We start from the raw sequence: 17,323 nt of genomic DNA, 5'->3' as shown, positions 1-17,323 counted from the left end.
TGTGGAGCAATGTACTGATCTTCACAACTGGAAAATCCCCATCTCCAGATGAGTTTTCTTTCTTTCTTTCTTTTACACCTCTGCAAGACCTTTGACATAATTGGTGTTGTAGGGTGGGTACCTTTTCTCCTCGGCTAGTATAACCAGTTTGTGTGTGGACAACACTGTGTAGCAGTTGCTTTGTCAATTAGAATACCTCCCCTTTGGTTGGAGATATCTTGTCATATGATTCTGTTGTACTCTTTAAAGCTTGATTATGCAAAACACAGTAACAAAAAATAAAACAGAATTAAGTCAAATAAATATGGTGTAACTTAAGATGGCACCAGAGTATTTTTTTTCCTCTCTGGTCAGACTAATTATAGCATGGAAGTGTAAGCTTTTCTCCCTTTAAGAGGTGCCTTTGTGTGTTTTCTAATGCCATTACTAGCAAAAATGTACCAGAGGAAAACCAATTTGATTCTTAGGATGAAGCTAAGATTTTAGAGAGGCTATATTATGCTATAATTACAGGACTCTATAATCTAGAAATATCCATTCAATCATAGGAGACAGCAACTCAAATAAGCCTAGTCCCAACCATATGGGGTCAGTTACATGAATCCTGTTCCACCATTTTGCTGCCATATCCATTGTTGAGTTATGAGCCCTTGAATTATTTCTTACTACTCAACCTACATCTTTCTTCTGTCCTCCCCTAGCACTTCTATCCCTTTAACTTGTAACCAATCACTTCAAACTAGTATTCAAGAGAAGCAAGATGAAAATAAAAAGAGAAGATGAGTGGGCAAATAACAGATTGTGGTATTTTGAATGATGTTCCTTGATGGGGATATATTGTTACAAGAAAAGGTAGGGACTCTGGGAAAGAAAACTTTATGAATACTGCATACTCATAAACAACTGCAGAAAACCAAAAATACAAACTGAATCTCCCCATTCTTTAGTCTCTTTAAAAACCAATTTTATATGCAATATATGATTATTTACAAACAAGGTATGCAAGGGAAGAAGGAAGCAGGTTCAAATACATCCAGACTCCCCACCTCAACCATTCTCAAAAAGGAACTTGACCAAAATTAGAAGAATCTGTGCCTTGTGTATTTGTTTTCTATTTGTCTCTTGATGAAGAAGGGTTCGTCTTTAATACCTTGTGTTTCAGTTGCCTCTGTTGCATCACAACATTTTCTTGAGCATTGCACTCTACCTTTATGATATCAACTTTAACTATATGGTGATCAGAGGTCCCTTTTGAAGAAATGACCGAGTATGATCCAGGAACAAACTTGTATGGAGAGTCAGGTGATGCCAATATGTAATCTACTCGTGTCCCATACTTGCAAGTCCCCTGCACATCTGCATGATGAAATTCTCATTAAAACATTTATGGGATAACATAGTTTAAAACAACTGAATTTAGAATCAGTTAATCTTGGGTGGATTATACCTTGGCCTTTGGCAATCATGACCAAAGATTCACATTCCCCGGAAAAGTCCTTGGCATCTACATACTGCTTCCCCTTCAAGAACGTCATTACATCAACTTTGGGAGTTGGCTTTCCTATCTCTTCATAGTACTGAAATACATTCAATTTCTTGTTGTTATTGGAACTTAAAAGTAGTAATCCAACTTCTAAGAATTTGAATAAAAAATCAGAAAACCTCATTGTGTTTACCTTTACAATATCTGTCCATCTCTCTGTCGAGTAATCTGTTTTATCAAGAGAATTGAGACCTCCTGCTAAGATGTGGGGCCCATCATTTGATTGGACTATTGCATTTATCTGCTTCATTCTCCAGTTCTCATCCAAATGGTCAAGATGGGTGCAGTTGAAGTTCACTTCTCCTGCTTGGGGTACATCAACTGTGGCCTTCAGCACATTCCTATATCCCATGTGAAACACAACAAAGGCATTATAGTCTGTTCTGTTTAGCAGTCAGAAATCAGCAAGCACTGCCAAAAAGGGAATTTATGATAAATCTAAACAGAAGAGAACCAAACTCCCCATTCTTTATAGAATTATACACATTTGGTCATTATAATTCTTTTATGCATACCTATAATTTCAGAATGGTGGAACAGAAGCAGAATATCCAAACTGAAATAGTTGGAACAGGGTTGAGAAAATTATGACAGTTCGTAATAGTATTTATGTAATTTCCACTTAAAATATCAAGGGCCAATTTTGTCAAGCATAAGGTGTTTTAGATCAAGCAATCAGGGTGTACCCATGATTATTCTTTAAGTTGGTGAAATGAATATAATAATGTTAAAGTGAGATGGTGTAGTAACATTAAATGATTTTATTTGAATCACAGACTACTCTAACTGCATGTAGATTTGGGAGAAGTGTTTTAAAAGCGCAAGGCACAAAAAAAGCGCAGGGGGATATTTGCGACTGAGGCACAAGGCAAGGCGTGCACCTTTTTGAAGCAAGGCACAAAAATACAAAAAAAAAAGCTGAAAAATAAAAATAAAAAGTAAGAAAATTCCAAAAAAAAATGCAAAAAATAAAAAAGATTAAACATAAAGTGCAAAGGACAATTTGCGACTAAGGAACAAGGCAAGGCATGCGCCTTTTGAAGCAAGGTGTGAAGATACAAAAAAATTCTAAAAAATAAAAAAAAATTCAAAAAATTAAAAAAAGTGCCAAAAATTAAAAAAATGCAGAAAATAAAAAATATATTAATAAAAATATAAACTTAAATTTTAAAATAAACGTTTTAAAAAACCTATTATCTAAATTTAAAATACATAAACATAACATGTAAAGCGTATTCAAATGAAAATTTAAAAATAAAATAAAAAATATAAAGCATTTTCAAGCATGTAAAACCCACAATCTCTTTTTTTTCTTCAATTGCATTACTTCAAACAGCTAATGTGATGTAAAACATATTGTATTCCTGATTCTACGAGCCACCTTTGTACCATGCCCCTTGCGGCAAGCTGAAACAAATCCATATTAGGATCTTAAATTCTTAATTCTCACATAAAAACTTAATGATTTTATAACTTTAATTTCCTTTTAAAAAGATATTTTATTAAAATGAATGAATGAATGAACAACATTAGCAAATAGTGGGTTCTCGAAGCTTCAGTGAGTGAGCGAAGCGAGTGAACCGGAGAGGCGTTGTTAACTTGCCCCCTAAACACAGAAAAGACCATCCAGACTGAATTGCTTTGGCCAACCCCAAAAGCAAATAACATTCTTTGGAGACTGATGGAGTAAGGTTAGTTCCATTTCTACTTGGATGCATATGGCTATTTCCCAGTCAGAGGTAGATCTCAAGAAAAGTAATCATCTACTGCATAATAAGAATTACATATACGCAATAATGAATCCTTATAAGGCATCTGTTAAATCTTATTGTTTTAAAATATAATTGATCATGGTTTAAATAATCATCTTGTGCTTCTCTTGATTGGCTTGCTAATACCACAGTAAAATAAGAATAGCCAAGCAGAGTTTGCAGGAAAAAGACAGCAGAATTATGTGCAGAAAATCTATTCCTAGATTTAGTTTCCCATTGATAACATTATAAAATGTGTTACACATCTACACAGATCTTCAGTGATTCATCTGATGAAAAACAGAAGTTGGTGATTAATGGGAGTTTTTGATCTTCTTTTCTTTTCCAATGGATCATGATAGGGAAACGATATGTAATTACAACACAGTGGACCATAATTGAATAGCATGTTCAAACAAGATGGTTCAGAGATCACACCAGGAATTGACAGTCATATAAGGCATATTGTGTTTGGAAAGTGTTCTTTCCTTCATCCAGGATACCATCTAAAAGGGGAACCAACTAAAGAGACAACCCGGAAGACTATAATAAATTTCAAACCAATTTTACATCTAAGGATAAGAAAGGATGTGCACCTGAAATCTGTATCGTCACATATTTTCTGAACATGACACCTTTTAATTGGCCACTTGGACAGGACAGCATTCCCATACTCAGGAGCCCAGCTCTCTGCAAAAACATAATTCATTCCCAAGGCATCAGCCAAATCAGAGAGAGGTTTCATGCCCTTCTCTTCCTCTGCCTTGACATCTTGCAAAGCCAGGATATCTGCATCCACCTCTCTTAGGACTTCCAGAATGGTTCTACTGCTCCTCCAGCTCTCGCCATCTCTACCAACTGTCACACTGCTAGGGAGGCTCTCACAGTTCACCGCGTCCTTGCCTCTCTGGCTCCTGATTGCGCTCTTGCTCGAAGACCCCTCACCTTCTTCATCCAAACTAAACCGTCTACTCCGCTTTAATGAGATCTCATTATCAGGGAGATTGATAGAAACCCTTAATTTCGACCTTGGAAACTTCTGTTGCCTGGAGAGATGCTCAGGACTACTCATGGAGTTGGACTTCAGTGGAGATTGTTTAAGTATACTCTTGGGTCGATCATTAACAGACTTCGCTCTGATATCAACCTCCACAACATGCTTAACCTTCATGTAATCTTCTTCTCCATAGTCAAAGACAATCGTTTTCTCAGCCTTCAGGACAGCGGGAGCCATGGAGAACATGGCAGCATTGAAAGTCGCAATTCGAATTGGCCTTTCAGATTTACAACTACCCATCTGGCCATTTACACGGATCATTGACCCACTGGTGTTGGATTCTTCTTTAGGCGCCTGAAATTTCGAGTCTGAGTTTCCAAACTTCCTGATTACGACTTTTGACTTGGAATGCCACCGAACTGGCCACCGTAGTTTTGAGCAGAGGCGTCGGAGCTTACAATTAAGAACACTAAGCATTGCAGAGAGCTTGGGGCTGCAGGAAATTTCTTGAGCCCCTCTTGATTGCATTGCGAGAAGAAGAAAAAGTAGTTGGAATGCTATCGTCAATTCTCTGTTTATCTCCCAAATCTCTTTGATTGGCATGAGCTTGAAAGTAAGAGAATTTAGAATTTACATCTGATTTTAGTTGGAAAAAGATGGAGTGGTAGGTTGTGAAGAGAGAAAAAAAATCACAGGAACATGAGAGGGATAAGGGATTGGACTGATGAGTCTGAGGGAGGGAGGTCCCAACCGCTCCAGGCAGAGTCTGCAGAGACGAGGGCACCATGCAACTAGGAGCAGGATTCTTGCTTGGAACGCCACGTCACTCAAAACACGCCGTATCCAGCTCCCAATGCACTTAAGATGGACCCCAAAAGCGCACTAGAAAGATTAGTTGGCTTCTGCATTTCTTTATATCTTTCTCAGTTTCTCTCTCTCTGGTCTCCGCCCAAGTAGCCATTAAAAAAGCATAAAGTTTCTCTCTCTGAAATCCAATCTTCAAAGCTTGTACTTGCCATCAAGTCTAAACCTTAAAGCTCAAATTTTTATGAGTATCCAGCACTCCTTTTACTTCGTAACTAATCCCCAAAACAACTTTTGTTAAAAGAAAAGTGAAGGGACCAGGAAGGTGTTGGAAAATGAAAACCCATCTTTAGACTTGGTTAATTTATGGATTAAAGTCAAAGCATTGATGGTTTACTGGGCTTCACAAGATTCCCCTTTGTTATTTTATCATTTCTCTGAACGCGTTTCATGGGCATAGCTGGAGCTAGAATTGCAGTTGAGAGACTTCAGAGCCCACCTTGGCTGTTGTCTTGATTGTCAATTCTACTCTCATCACGTTTTATATCAGAAGGATAAAGGTATAACAGGGCAACGTCAAGATGGTTGACGAATATTGTAATACTTTATGCCTTTAGTGTCTTCTTCGCTGTGTATAATTGTGTCGGGTGTTGATCTCTTTATGCTTCAACTGGATGCGGGTCGAGCTGGACAAATTTGCTTTACCACATAGTCTGCCGCAAACCCAAGAAACAGGTAGAAGGACAGCATTCCAGTGATAAGGGTCCCATGGGATGCCGGCGACATGAAACCAAATGCAGCAAAGAGGATGGTGACAACCCCCATTCCAAGTATCTGAACACCATCTCCTCCAAATACACACAAGAGATCAGCATTTGAAGAAGCACGAAAGACATCCCCAACAACAAGTTTCCAACCAGATAGTTCCACATTTATATCAGCCTGAGCTTCCCTATCAATCTCCTCATACTGTGACAGATCGCGGCGGACTGTCTTCAGGAAGATGACTAGAACGATCCCGGCAAGTAAAGCCACAACCATCAGAGAATTCAGAGTGGAGAACGGTGCATCATTGATCCTCCCATCTCGATAGCCACTGTATGTTGCTCTCCTCAAAGGAAACCTCATAAGAGAACACAATGGGCTCTCCTTCCTTCACTGTCTTGGCAAGAGACAAGGGATCACAGATGATTGCTGAAGAGAACCTGTTATACATCTTGAGCTTGTTGGGGTGCTCCACATTGTGTTGGTAGCTGCAGGGGACAACTTCAAAACCGACCACCATATATTCAGGAGGACTATTCTTAGTCTTTTTTGAGCCAGGGATATGATCAATTGCATCTCCTGTCGACCCCACCACACCAGGGGTTAGTGCAGATTCATTGTACCTGTGCACCAAAATCTTGAACTTGAGATGGTTGAAGACATAATGGGCATTGTGAAAATTGAGACCAATTGGATACCCAGTCCACCGGAGATTGAACCCATTCTTTTCTGTGTATCGTATAGCCGGTAGATGATCAAGAATGAGATTCACCTGGTACAGTTGATCAATACGAAGCTTCATCAACTTCACCTGTTCTGCTGTTAATGGGCCCGTGGAGCAGAGAAAGATATCCGTCTCATTCACATGGGTCCTGAACCGGTAAGGAGAGCTTTCAATCCTGTCGCCCATCAGAATCTCACCAAGATTTTCTCTGCTGTTCTTGATGCTACCCATTGGCCTGCAAAAGGGAAGGGTGTAGTAACCAAAAGGCATCTCTGTCTCAATTGATGTAATAGAATTCACCTTCACCCAGAGAGATTCTCCACCGGCATACCGATGTGGGTGGCTACCAGGGAGATGGAAGCAATCGATGGGTAATGCAGTCAGCAGAATACCAGTGAACCCAGACAAAGGACATGTCTCTGATCCATCCTGTGTACTCAACTCACAAATTAACCACCCAATTCGTCTCTATCTATTTACCTTGGTATGATTATGATAAAAGATAAAACTCAATATTGATGGACTAGAAAACCAGTTGGGAACCAGAGAAAGAACAATGATGACATGTACAATAAGATTCACTAACACTAACAGAGTAACAGATCTTTCAGTTCAATCCATACGAATTTATGTGAGAGAAAATGAGGGGAGAGGGAATGTATTTTGTTGTAGTAAGTTGAGAGTTTACGTGGAAGGGAGGCCTGGTCTACATTCCGTTTTTGAATCGAATCAAAACGAAGGACTGCATGAAGATGCAAGCAAGTGGCGCAGCTCACATTTTCTGATCCGTCCAAGCTCTCATCGTCATCGCTGGTTCTGGTTCTCACTCCACAACCTGCTGTTCTCTCCAGTCTTTGGTAATGTGATAGTGGGCCCACCTTCAGTGTACTTATGTAAATTCTAATTGACTTATTTACTCTTACCAATGTTTTAAAAATCGACCGGGAACCGGAACCCTTTTGGCCACCAGTTTCCCGTCAACGGTTCGAATGGACGGTTCATTCTAAATTAAATAAATAACGACCCAAACCGTTGTTTAGCTCATCGCAATTATTTTGGCCACCAGTTTTCGGGTCAGCGGTTCGAATAGACAGCCCATTCTAAATTAAAAATATAGTTAAAATAAAGAACGGCTAAAACCATTGTTTAGGTTAAATGGGTTGATGGTTCGATCACACTGGTCAATAGGTTGTTGACCAAGTCAACGGTTTTTGGCCAAATAATGGGTAAACGGTGAAACAGAATCAATTACCTGAATAGTTCCTAAGTCAAATGGTCCAACCATCCGGGTCAACTATGGTTGAAAACACTGACTTTTACATCTATGACAAAGTTATTCTTGTCAAAATAATATTCATTTTCCATTCATGTATTTAGTTAAGGAAAAATTCCTTTATCAGTACCCTGAACTTTAGGGGTTGTGTAAAGTCAATCCCTGAACTTCATAACATTTCTGAAGTACCCCCAAATTCTCAAAACTTTTAAAATATCAAAACTACCCTTGAAAGAAAACACTGTTCATTGTCTTCTACCTTGAGACTGAAGATCTGCACCATTGCTATGATAATGTCAAGGACTGATGATGATGGCAAGAATAGATTTGAACAAACCAACAATGGTGTCGGGAACTGACCAAGTTTCTGGTGATGGTTGAAACAGCCATTGCTACAGTCATGTATATTCTTTAATTTCTTTTAATTTTATGTATTTCATGAAAATTTCCTGTATATCTTGGATAATTGCTGCAACCTTCCTATCTCAACTAGGATGCAAGGGGAAATCATGTTGATCTTAGCATTTACAAGGGAAAGGTTTTGTTGATTGTTAATGTTGCATCACAATGGTATAATTTAGTTTTTTCTTTGCTTATTTCAGAATTTACTTGTGTTTGAGTTTGACTTTATTAACCATAGATTCATCATCATTAACTAGTAATCTATCACTCCACAAGCCAGAAAGCAAGATTGCTTGCAATCAAGGTGGAATGACAGCATCGATTACTAGAATCAAGACTTAAACGGAAGGAATTTTGTTTAAATTGGTTTATGTGTAAGTGGTAGATAAAGAAAATTAGATGATACCTTATGGGTAGTTTTGACATTTCCAAATTTAACTGACAGATTGTTAATGGCAGGGACCTATTAGACACATTCTGAAACTTCAGGATACTGCATAAACACATTTTGAAATTTGGGGACTGATCAGAAATTTTCCTTTTAGGTAAATTGCAAAATTTAATTTAACACCCTTTGGCCATAGAAAAATGTTATGGATGTTTGAAATGAAAGGGTAAAATAGTATAGACACTACTTAGGGTCCCTTTTGATTTGCAATCAGAATTGGAATCAAAATCTATCAGGATCTGAATTAGAATGGTCTATTCCCATAATTTGTTTGGTGCAAACAAGAATAGGAATGGGAATTGAAATCAGCTGAAATAGGATTTCATTCCCGAGGAAGGGGGAGAGAATGACCATTTCCTCAATGGGAGAATGCCATTACACTAGGAATGAGAATGTGATTTTGATTCTGCTCAATCAAACAATTGGAATCAGGATGGTCGATTCCAATTCCAAACCCCTATTCATGCAAACCAAACGGACCCTTAATGTCAAAAATTCAAAAATAGGGCTGTCAATGGTCTGGTTTAACCCGACACAGCCCTTCGATATACATTTTTAGTATTTTTGAGTCCTAATCAATTATGGTAGAGATGGGGACTTATATCTTTTTTTTTACGGCTAAAATGCCCTTATAAACACTACATGTTTAATGGGAAAAAGGAGATATGTCCTTGTTCCTTAATGTGTATTAACTATTAACACATGATAAAAACATTCACATTTAAAATTTTTTATACATGTTTTTCACAATTCACTTCCAATAACTTCACATAAGATGCCTAAAATTGTTACTCTATGAAATTACTGAAGATTTTTGAAAGAAAATAGAGCAAGAGAATTGAATTGTTCAATGTCAAATTAAAAAAGCATGTGTTTTATTTTGTGGACATTTCGTAATAGGTGTTTATCAAAATATTGATATATTATCACTAAATCAGCACTTTTCTCATCATGTTCATCCATACACATTCACAAATTGGGTTTTGATTTATATACACACCATTAACACGTTTCCCAACGATTGAGTGTTTTTTCATTATTCCGCTGATGTGACACCTAATTGTCAATAAACAGTTTATCAAGTACTTTTCTCAGCTTTGAAGGCAAATCAAGTACAAACATTTATTTAATAAGCATAAGTTATATCAAACACATCGAGATAAGCATCTGTCATCTGTTTATTCATTGTTCCGCTGATGTGGCGTGTAATTGTCAATAAACGGTTTATCTACTTTTCTTGGTTTTGAAGACAAATCAAGTATAAGCGTTTATTTAATAAACAGAAGATATACCAAACACATCGAGATAAGCATCTGTCATCCGTAATTGGCCCCCATCTGGTCTGACTCGATGAACCTGAATACCCGATTTATAGCTAAGGTCATTTCTGGGCCTATTACTTAGGAGCTGAGTTACAGACACTAATCCTGAAAGGGTCTGAGTTGGGATTGGCCGTCAGGTTTATTTTGTATGGTGTCTTATTGATCATGGCCTTGTGGGATCAGTTCAGAGTCTACCCTGACCATGACCAGATCCAACCCATTGTTAACCCTCATTATGTTTACTATAGTTGTTTCTACAATTTTTTTTCTTGACCTTGCAATGATATATTTTCAGAAGTGATTAATTAGGAGCATGGTTTCAGCAATTAAAACTGAAGCAGCCTCGGTCAGGGTACTAATTCTAAAGTCTGAAGTCTACTAATTCTAAAGGTGATGTAACAACACTTCACACATCTCTCTCACCAATTTCAATTTGTATTGATGAACCTAATTAGTTAAAACGTTTCAGCCTTTCAGGTAGAAATAGCAATGATACCAAACTTCACCATTGATAACAGAACACAGCAGGCACCATAAATGATAGAATCAATGGTCTATACTCTATAACAGCCTTTTTTTGAAAGATATGACAGCCATTGATCACCTGCATAATTATCACATATTAATAGTCTATAACAGTAAAGTTACAGAATAAAAACAGAATTGCTATTGTATCAAGTCATGACTTGATTACCAAAAAACAGAAGTCACAACCTAATAAATTTGACATTGTGGAATTGGAAATCAAGTATGCTGTTTCCAGCCACTGGCTACTAAGTCAGACCTTGCCAGTGACACCGGTTTTTTGTTTTTAACATGAAATATGGTCTGATCAAACCTCCACGTCATAATTTTTATATGGAACAGAAAATTTCATACAGACGGTTGTGATCACAACAATCACCATGATGAAACCTTTAAGGTCCAGGATTCCACATGGTAACCAAGGTGATTCTCTCAGCCCATGGATTGAAAACAACACCCTTTTTTCCAGCATCACTGCTGGCTCATAGGCAGTCATATCCCTCTTTGATAGGAAATTAAATATGGAACCCCAATGCTTGATAATGTCATATGTCAAAGGCCTCCTTCAAATTTTGAGAAAAGTCAGAAAAATGTCACTTGTGCCCTTCTAATTCTATATCTAACCACCAAACAATGTATCCAGCATTGATGAGGAATCATCACTTCCATTCATATCAAAGAAAGTATGAGAAGCATTTTCTTTCCTAATTTTTCGCTCCTCAATAACTGACTCAGCTGTATCTGCACAGTAGTTTCGTCTAACCTGTTTCGCGGGTTTCTCAGCCACCACAAACTTGTTTCCATCACGAGTTCTTTCAGGGAAGCCTGCCCAGACTGAAAAAAAAAAATGAAAGAAAATGAGAAAGGCCATGCACTTGGACTAGGGGATCAACTTACTAAAACTTAACATTGTACCTAGATGGTTTAGTCCATGATGATTCCAAGCACAGAAGGTAGCATTATATCACTCATTTAAAATAACTTTTCTTGATCAGCACTCATTTTATTAGATATTAAAAGAAACACATGCACAAAAATTGACAAAGAAAAAATCCTTCCCTTTATATTGCTCTCCTGATTCTGGGAAATTAATGACAGATGATTAAAAAAGAAAATGTAAGAACAGTTGCACTGTGAAAATGAACAAGATCTGCTAATGATTGCAACCCACAAATGAACATAACAAGACAAGAGCTTATTTCTCTTACATTTAATCTAAGAGATATTGCTAAAAACAAGAAAACAAAGAAAATATTGCAGTTGGACAGCTAGAGAACTGAATCCTCAATTTATAATGAGTAGAATTAAGGCAAACACCACTAATCAATTAAAATAAAAAGTTTTAACTTAAATTTCAAAAGAACATAATGGAGCAAATGTTTGAACCAACATAACTGTTGATTTGTTTTAAATTCAGGCTTTGACATGGATATCATTGGGTTGTTGGTTTTATGTTGTGAGAAGCAAAAAGGAAGATAAGAAACAAAAAACAGAAATGCAACTTTAAAGCTTGATCACATGAAAGAGTTGATGTACTACCCCTAAGCTCTTAAGCAGTTTTATGCCAACATTTGCTAAGTTGTTAAACATAAATACATAATGATAAAACAGGGAAAAAAACACTTCAGCCTTTAGAAGAATTAGTCCCATAGGCCACCCCCCCCCAACACACACACAAAAAAAAGAAAAGAAAACACAATATAGATCCATGTATATTCCTAATTGGATCAAGATGGCATAGCAGTTGGGACAAGACTTAATGATGATGATCAAAATGGCTGAAGAGATCCACCTTGTAGGCTTCCTACATGTGCACTTCTCACACCAGAGTTTTACATTTGATACAAACATAAAATGAAAAACCACCAATCCCCTCTAAATATATCACACAAAAAAATGCATTTAATGTCTCACAATCTCCTCCCACAGTCCTATAATATCAGATCTTTACATGTCTTTAAACTCTTTGAAGACTAAAACTCAAACAAAGACAAAAGAACATACATCTTGACAAATTCTCTCAGTTGGTCCTACTTTGCTTCAACTATCTTGAAAAAATAACTCTGTGGGTCAAGTAAGGCAACTCCCTTAACAATCCCACATATTTCTGCCACAAGCAGAATCATGTGGCAAACCCAGACTCTATACTTTAGGTAGGGGACCCACTGGCCATGTGTTAACAGCTGCAGTTCATGTCGGTCTATAACCAACCTTGTATTACAATTTTGCTCCATAATAACTATTTACTTTCATTTGCTTTAATTTAAAAATTAAAACATTCCCATAAAGAGAATTTATATTGAGCACGCATCAAAGTCTTTTTAAAGCTAAATTTATTCCCGAATGAAGGGTAGGGAGAGAGACTTGAGTTTCCTCCTCCAAATAAAGTTCCCACTGGAAGATTCTCAGGCTTAGACTTCTTCGCTAAATGATCTGACTGTCTAACCATGCAAGTTGAAAGCAACTGAAGCTCAAACTTAATCCAACTTTTCCAGTGGCAGCACCAAAAGGGTTTAAGGTGTAGCAATCTGATTGGCTTTCACTTACCACAGAACTTTTAGGTGTTGGTTTTGTTATCATGAAAAGGAAAATAGAGTAGCATACCAGCATGGATATGGATATCACATGCAACTTCTGATATCCAAGACCCAGGTAAGCTCATCTATCCAATGAAATGGCAACATGCTGTCAATTATACGTCTTCCAAGAAATGTATTAATCTTGTCCATAACTATGCTTAATTTAATTTAAAAAATCATTATCTTTAAAGTTGTTACCATAAGGGTCTTTACAACGTACTACTTTGCAATTTTGTTTAACCATGCAAGAAAAAGTCCACTATGTACAAAAGGTAATAATTGATGCATCTGACAAAGGTCAAACAGCATCCTGCAAGTAGTCATCAAAACCTACTTTGATACAAAGTCCACTATCCAAAAGTATAGAAAAAAGCATAATCAAGATATATATAGGAAACTCGATCAAAAGTTCCTATCATCTACATTGAATTAAAATTACAGAAAGTGTCTTGAAATTACCTCCAAAATGGTGCAGAACAATTGAAGCTGCTATAGTGACATTCAATGATGCAGTGCCAGACCCATATTGCGGAATGTAAACAAAGAAGTCACATATCTCACATTCCTTAGTTGAAAGACCAGTCCCCTAACAATACAACAACATTATCAATGAGAACCATGTAAATTTTGATGATTGAGAGAGAGAGAGAGAGAGAGAGAAAAGAGCGCCAAGTACATACAGAACATTCCAACTTTCAATTTCCTTACTCCACTAAGATATAAGGAAATGCTTTTTTTTTTCTTTTTTGAGCAAAGGTAAAGTATAATTGTATTGATGTAAAAGGTCCTTTGTACAAAGAGAAGCTGTACACACCAAATCAGAAGGACCTCAAAAAAAAAGGTCATCCTCAAAAAATTACGATCAGAAGTAACCTCTTCAAAGTCAGTAAGACAACCAACTACTAACACAACCTAAAGCCGTATTGATGACTTCAGCTTCAGTAGAGATCTTAAGATCAAAGACCCTGCTGTTCCCTTCTGTCCAAAGACTCCAAACTGTCCACAATTGCTAAGGGAATAGAAGACCAGAAAATCTTTCCTTTCTTAGTCATCCCTCAGATCTGCCAAGTCTCCAGGCAGGCTTTAACTGAGGCTGGCATATACCAGCTTAACCTCAGACTACTTAAGAAGTGGCTCCAGATCTTTGAGGCAAAAGTTGCAATGTAAAAACAGATGGTTGACTTATTCTGTATCCACAAAACAGAAGTTACACCTTAGGTCATTCCAATTAAAACCTTTTCTCACCAACATCTCTTTCGTGAGACACTTCTCTAAAGCTGCCACCCATACAAAAAACTTCACTTTTGAGGGTGCCACTGTCCTCCAAATCGCCCGGCTTGGGAAGAGGGCTTCAAAACCTCCCCTTATGGCACTGTAGAAGGATTTAACTGAAAACTCCCCACTTCTGTTCCATTTCCACAATAGGGAATCCTCGGGTTGCAGATTCAAAACCTGACTGAAGCAAAACTAGGACATTTCCCACCTGCTGAATCTCCCGGTCATTGAAGTCCCTTCTAAAGGCTGGAGCCCAGCATATAGCATTATCCCTTATCACAAATGTATCCGCTACCAAGGCTTCTTTGTCTTCTGCCAAGCTGAACAGGGTGGGAAACAGTTCCTTAAGGCTATGTTTGGTTTGAAGGAAAAAAGTAGTGAAAGGAAGGGAAAGACAAAGAAACCTATACAAGATTTGTAAAGGTTTTCCCTACCTCTTCCTTTCCCTACCTTTTCCTTCGAACCAAACACAGACTAAGGGAATTCTCCCCAGTCCAAGGATCCAATCAGAACCTGATCCTTCTCCCATTCCCTACTTTGAAGACAGAAAAGGTTTGAAGCTCTGCATATTCCTTTCCACAGACTGCATCCATAGGTCAGCATGGGTGGACGTGGACCACTACCCAACCACTTTCGTCCAACCCATAAGGAAATAGAACTATAGATTTCTAAGATTTTCAGCAACAGCTTTAGTTACATGCCAAACTGTTAAATCAAATACTTAATAGTGCTCAAATTATTCCAAATCTCATTCAAATTATGAAAAACAAATGGCAAGGCTTTAGTTTCATGCCAAACTTTTAAGATTAGTGCATCTTAATTTCCAGATTGGTCCTGATGTCAATCCGAATACGAAAAGCAAATGGTAAATTCCACGATAACAAACGAAAAAAAAAAAAAAGAAAAGAAAAGCAGTAGGAGTATAAGCAGCCACTATAACAGCATATATTCCTCAAACCGTATAGCTCAAGACCGATTCTGAAGGCTACAAAGTTAACTAAGGAATTTATCTAATAATCGTCGTTCTGTTTCTCTCTTCTCAATTTCTCTCTCTTTTTTTCCCTAAATCTATTATCCAAACCCTAAATCGCTTAGACCAATTATAATTGGAGTTACCCACAGAAGAAAAAAAAAAAAAAAAAAGAAAACTGAAGTGGGGATGAGACTTGGTACCTCGTTACCGAGAAGGAAAGCGGTACTCTTCCGAAAAGGATGTTGATTTACAGCAACCGCCCCATCAGTAATCTCAACACCACAGATATCGCAATCTCTCTCCTGCAACATCACACCAAAGCTTTCTGAGTGAACTTAGTTCTAGCTGCTAGGCGTCTAAACTGAAGTACTAACGAAGGAGATGGATGACGTACCGGACCTTGAGGTGGAGGCGAGCGTCGTGCAGGGAGTGGAAATGTCGGAAGCGAAGATGAGAGGTGGAGCCATGACTGCCGAAAGCATTGAAGTCTCTCCTGCCCACGAGAATGAGCTCCGAAACCCCGAATGCCGTCGCACTTCGAGCCAGCGTCCCCACGTTGTGCCTCTTAGCTATGTTGTGCACCATCACAAAGCTCTCTACCCTCGGATCCATGCCGCCGGCAACCAACAGTTTCAGCAGCAACCCCACAAAACAATAGTTGTGGGCTAGTGGCCGCCTGGTGTTAGTTACTACGGTCCATGGATCTCTCCAATTTCAATTTCAGGCAGTGAGAGTTGGAGTTAACTCAAAAGTGAAAAAAAAATGGGGGAAAAGGTAGGAGAATGAATCAGAGCGTCGACAGCAGGGCTCGAACCTGCGCGGGCAGAGCCCAACAGATTTCAAGTCTGTCTCCTTAACCAATCGGAGTTAGACGTTAAATAAGTTTCATGATTTTGTTTAGAACCTTAGAACTTGAAAGAAGTTAAGGTCCACCTATTTCGGCTTCGATTTTTGTTGATTTTTGGTTAAATCGGTTCGGCATTTCGGTTTTTGGAATTAGAATTTCAGTTAGTCAAATTAATATATAATATATTATATATAAATATATATTTATATATTAATATATAATATATATATTAAAATTATATATTTATATATTAATATATAATATATTATATGTTTATATATTAATATATAATATACTGAAATTCGATTTCATAATATATATAATAAAGTATATATTATTAAAATTTGGTTTTAATAGAAATAACCAAAAACCAAACCAAAAATTTTGGTTTTTATTTTTTTAGTTTAGTTTTTAAAATTTTGGTTTATTCCATTCAATTTTTAACTAAATAAACCAAATGCTCACCCCTAATCTTACAAAAAAAATATTTTATACAATAAATTTAAGATTTAGGATTAGAGTTTAAGGGTTTAGGCTTTAGAGCATAAGTGTTTAAAATTTAGATTTGAGGTTTAAGGTTTAAGATTTATGGTATCTTTGGTTGCCACGAAAGGGAAGGTAAAGGAAGCATATTGGTGGAATATTCCACTTTTTAGTGTGTATTTGCAAGAAGCTTTATATTTGAAATAGAAAGGAGAGGGATGCGGGATTTGAAAAGCGAGAACACGAGGTCAATCCAAAATAGTGAAAACCTCGCTGAGAAAATAAAATAGTGGGTTAAGCTTGAAAATTTTATCAAGGTTATCGTAACACCAAACTCGGGTCTTCACCCTCCGCCTACACATCCTCCAACGATATTCTCCAGCAACATTTCTAATGAGGGCGGATTTGGCCCTCTAGTGAAATTGTGACACCTGACACCTCATGCAAACCAAGTGTAGCTTTTTGACAACTGGGCAGCTCGGCAGAGCTTGCCACAGCTTGCCACTTAAAGACAGCTCGGCATGGCTCACCACAGGCAGCTCGGCAGAGCTCGCCACAAGCAACTCGGCATAGCTCGGGGAGCTTGGTATAGCTAGGGGTAGCTCGGCATAG

General features: G+C 37.6%; 2 protein-coding genes and 1 pseudogene across 3 annotated transcripts; all 3 read right to left on the bottom strand.

The window, feature by feature from the left end:
- Nucleotides 1-783: 783 nt before the first annotated feature.
- Nucleotides 784-5,590, bottom strand: LOC148867280 (uncharacterized). Its single transcript, XM_088979128.1, has 4 exons — nucleotides 3,891-5,590; nucleotides 1,677-1,884; nucleotides 1,448-1,577; nucleotides 784-1,356 (listed from the first exon to the last, which is right to left on the bottom strand). The coding sequence occupies exons 1-4, from the start codon at nucleotides 4,892-4,894 to the stop codon at nucleotides 1,112-1,114; spliced, it is 1,587 nt and encodes a 528-aa protein (XP_088835254.1). The 5' UTR covers nucleotides 4,895-5,590; the 3' UTR covers nucleotides 784-1,111.
- Nucleotides 5,591-5,613: 23 nt separating this feature from the next.
- Nucleotides 5,614-8,247, bottom strand: LOC148867279 (transmembrane 9 superfamily member 11 pseudogene; annotated as a pseudogene).
- A 2,197-nt stretch (nucleotides 8,248-10,444) lies between these two features.
- Nucleotides 10,445-16,234, bottom strand: LOC148867278 (tRNA/rRNA methyltransferase (SpoU) family protein). Of its 2 annotated transcripts, XM_088979131.1 has the most exons (5): nucleotides 15,781-16,234; nucleotides 15,582-15,683; nucleotides 13,593-13,719; nucleotides 11,318-11,388; nucleotides 10,445-10,633 (listed from the first exon to the last, which is right to left on the bottom strand). In XM_088979131.1, exons 1-5 carry the CDS (start codon nucleotides 15,991-15,993, stop codon nucleotides 10,532-10,534), a joined length of 615 nt encoding a protein of 204 aa, XP_088835257.1. In that variant the 5' UTR covers nucleotides 15,994-16,234; the 3' UTR covers nucleotides 10,445-10,531. The 2 variants fall into 2 exon arrangements, with proteins under 2 accessions (XP_088835257.1, XP_088835255.1); XM_088979129.1 differs by lacking the exon at nucleotides 10,445-10,633 and having other exon boundaries at nucleotides 10,699-11,388.
- Nucleotides 16,235-17,323: the final 1,089 nt, after the last annotated feature.

Source organism: Nelumbo lutea, chromosome 3, assembly GCF_056320005.1.
Source record: "Nelumbo lutea isolate HS-2025 chromosome 3, American lotus-T2T, whole genome shotgun sequence".
In the NCBI taxonomy this organism is placed as follows: Eukaryota; Viridiplantae; Streptophyta; class Magnoliopsida; order Proteales; family Nelumbonaceae; genus Nelumbo; species Nelumbo lutea.
The sequence above is the reverse complement of the archived record's forward strand: the minus strand, read 5'-3'. Positions and strand labels throughout refer to the sequence as shown.

Bases quoted from the DNA above. Each gene is read 5' to 3' on its own strand.
- LOC148867280 (XM_088979128.1), bottom strand. From the start codon at position 4,894: ATGCCAATCAAAGAGATTTGGGAGATAAACAGAGAATTGACGATAGCA. The intron at 1,885-3,890 runs GTGCACATCCTT...CATGGGATATAG, and splicing joins TGTGACGATACAGATTTCAG to GAATGTGCTGAAGGCCACAG. The intron at 1,578-1,676 runs GTAAACACAATG...AATGTATTTCAG, and splicing joins GATGGACAGATATTGTAAAG to TACTATGAAGAGATAGGAAA.
- LOC148867278 (XM_088979129.1), bottom strand. From the start codon at position 15,993: ATGGATCCGAGGGTAGAGAGCTTTGTGATGGTGCACAACATAGCTAAG. The intron at 15,684-15,780 runs GTCCGGTACGTC...GTGATGTTGCAG, and splicing joins ACGCTCGCCTCCACCTCAAG to GAGAGAGATTGCGATATCTG. The intron at 11,389-13,592 runs GTAATTTCAAGA...TTTTTTTTTCAG, and splicing joins TGTTCTGCACCATTTTGGAG to TCTGGGCAGGCTTCCCTGAA.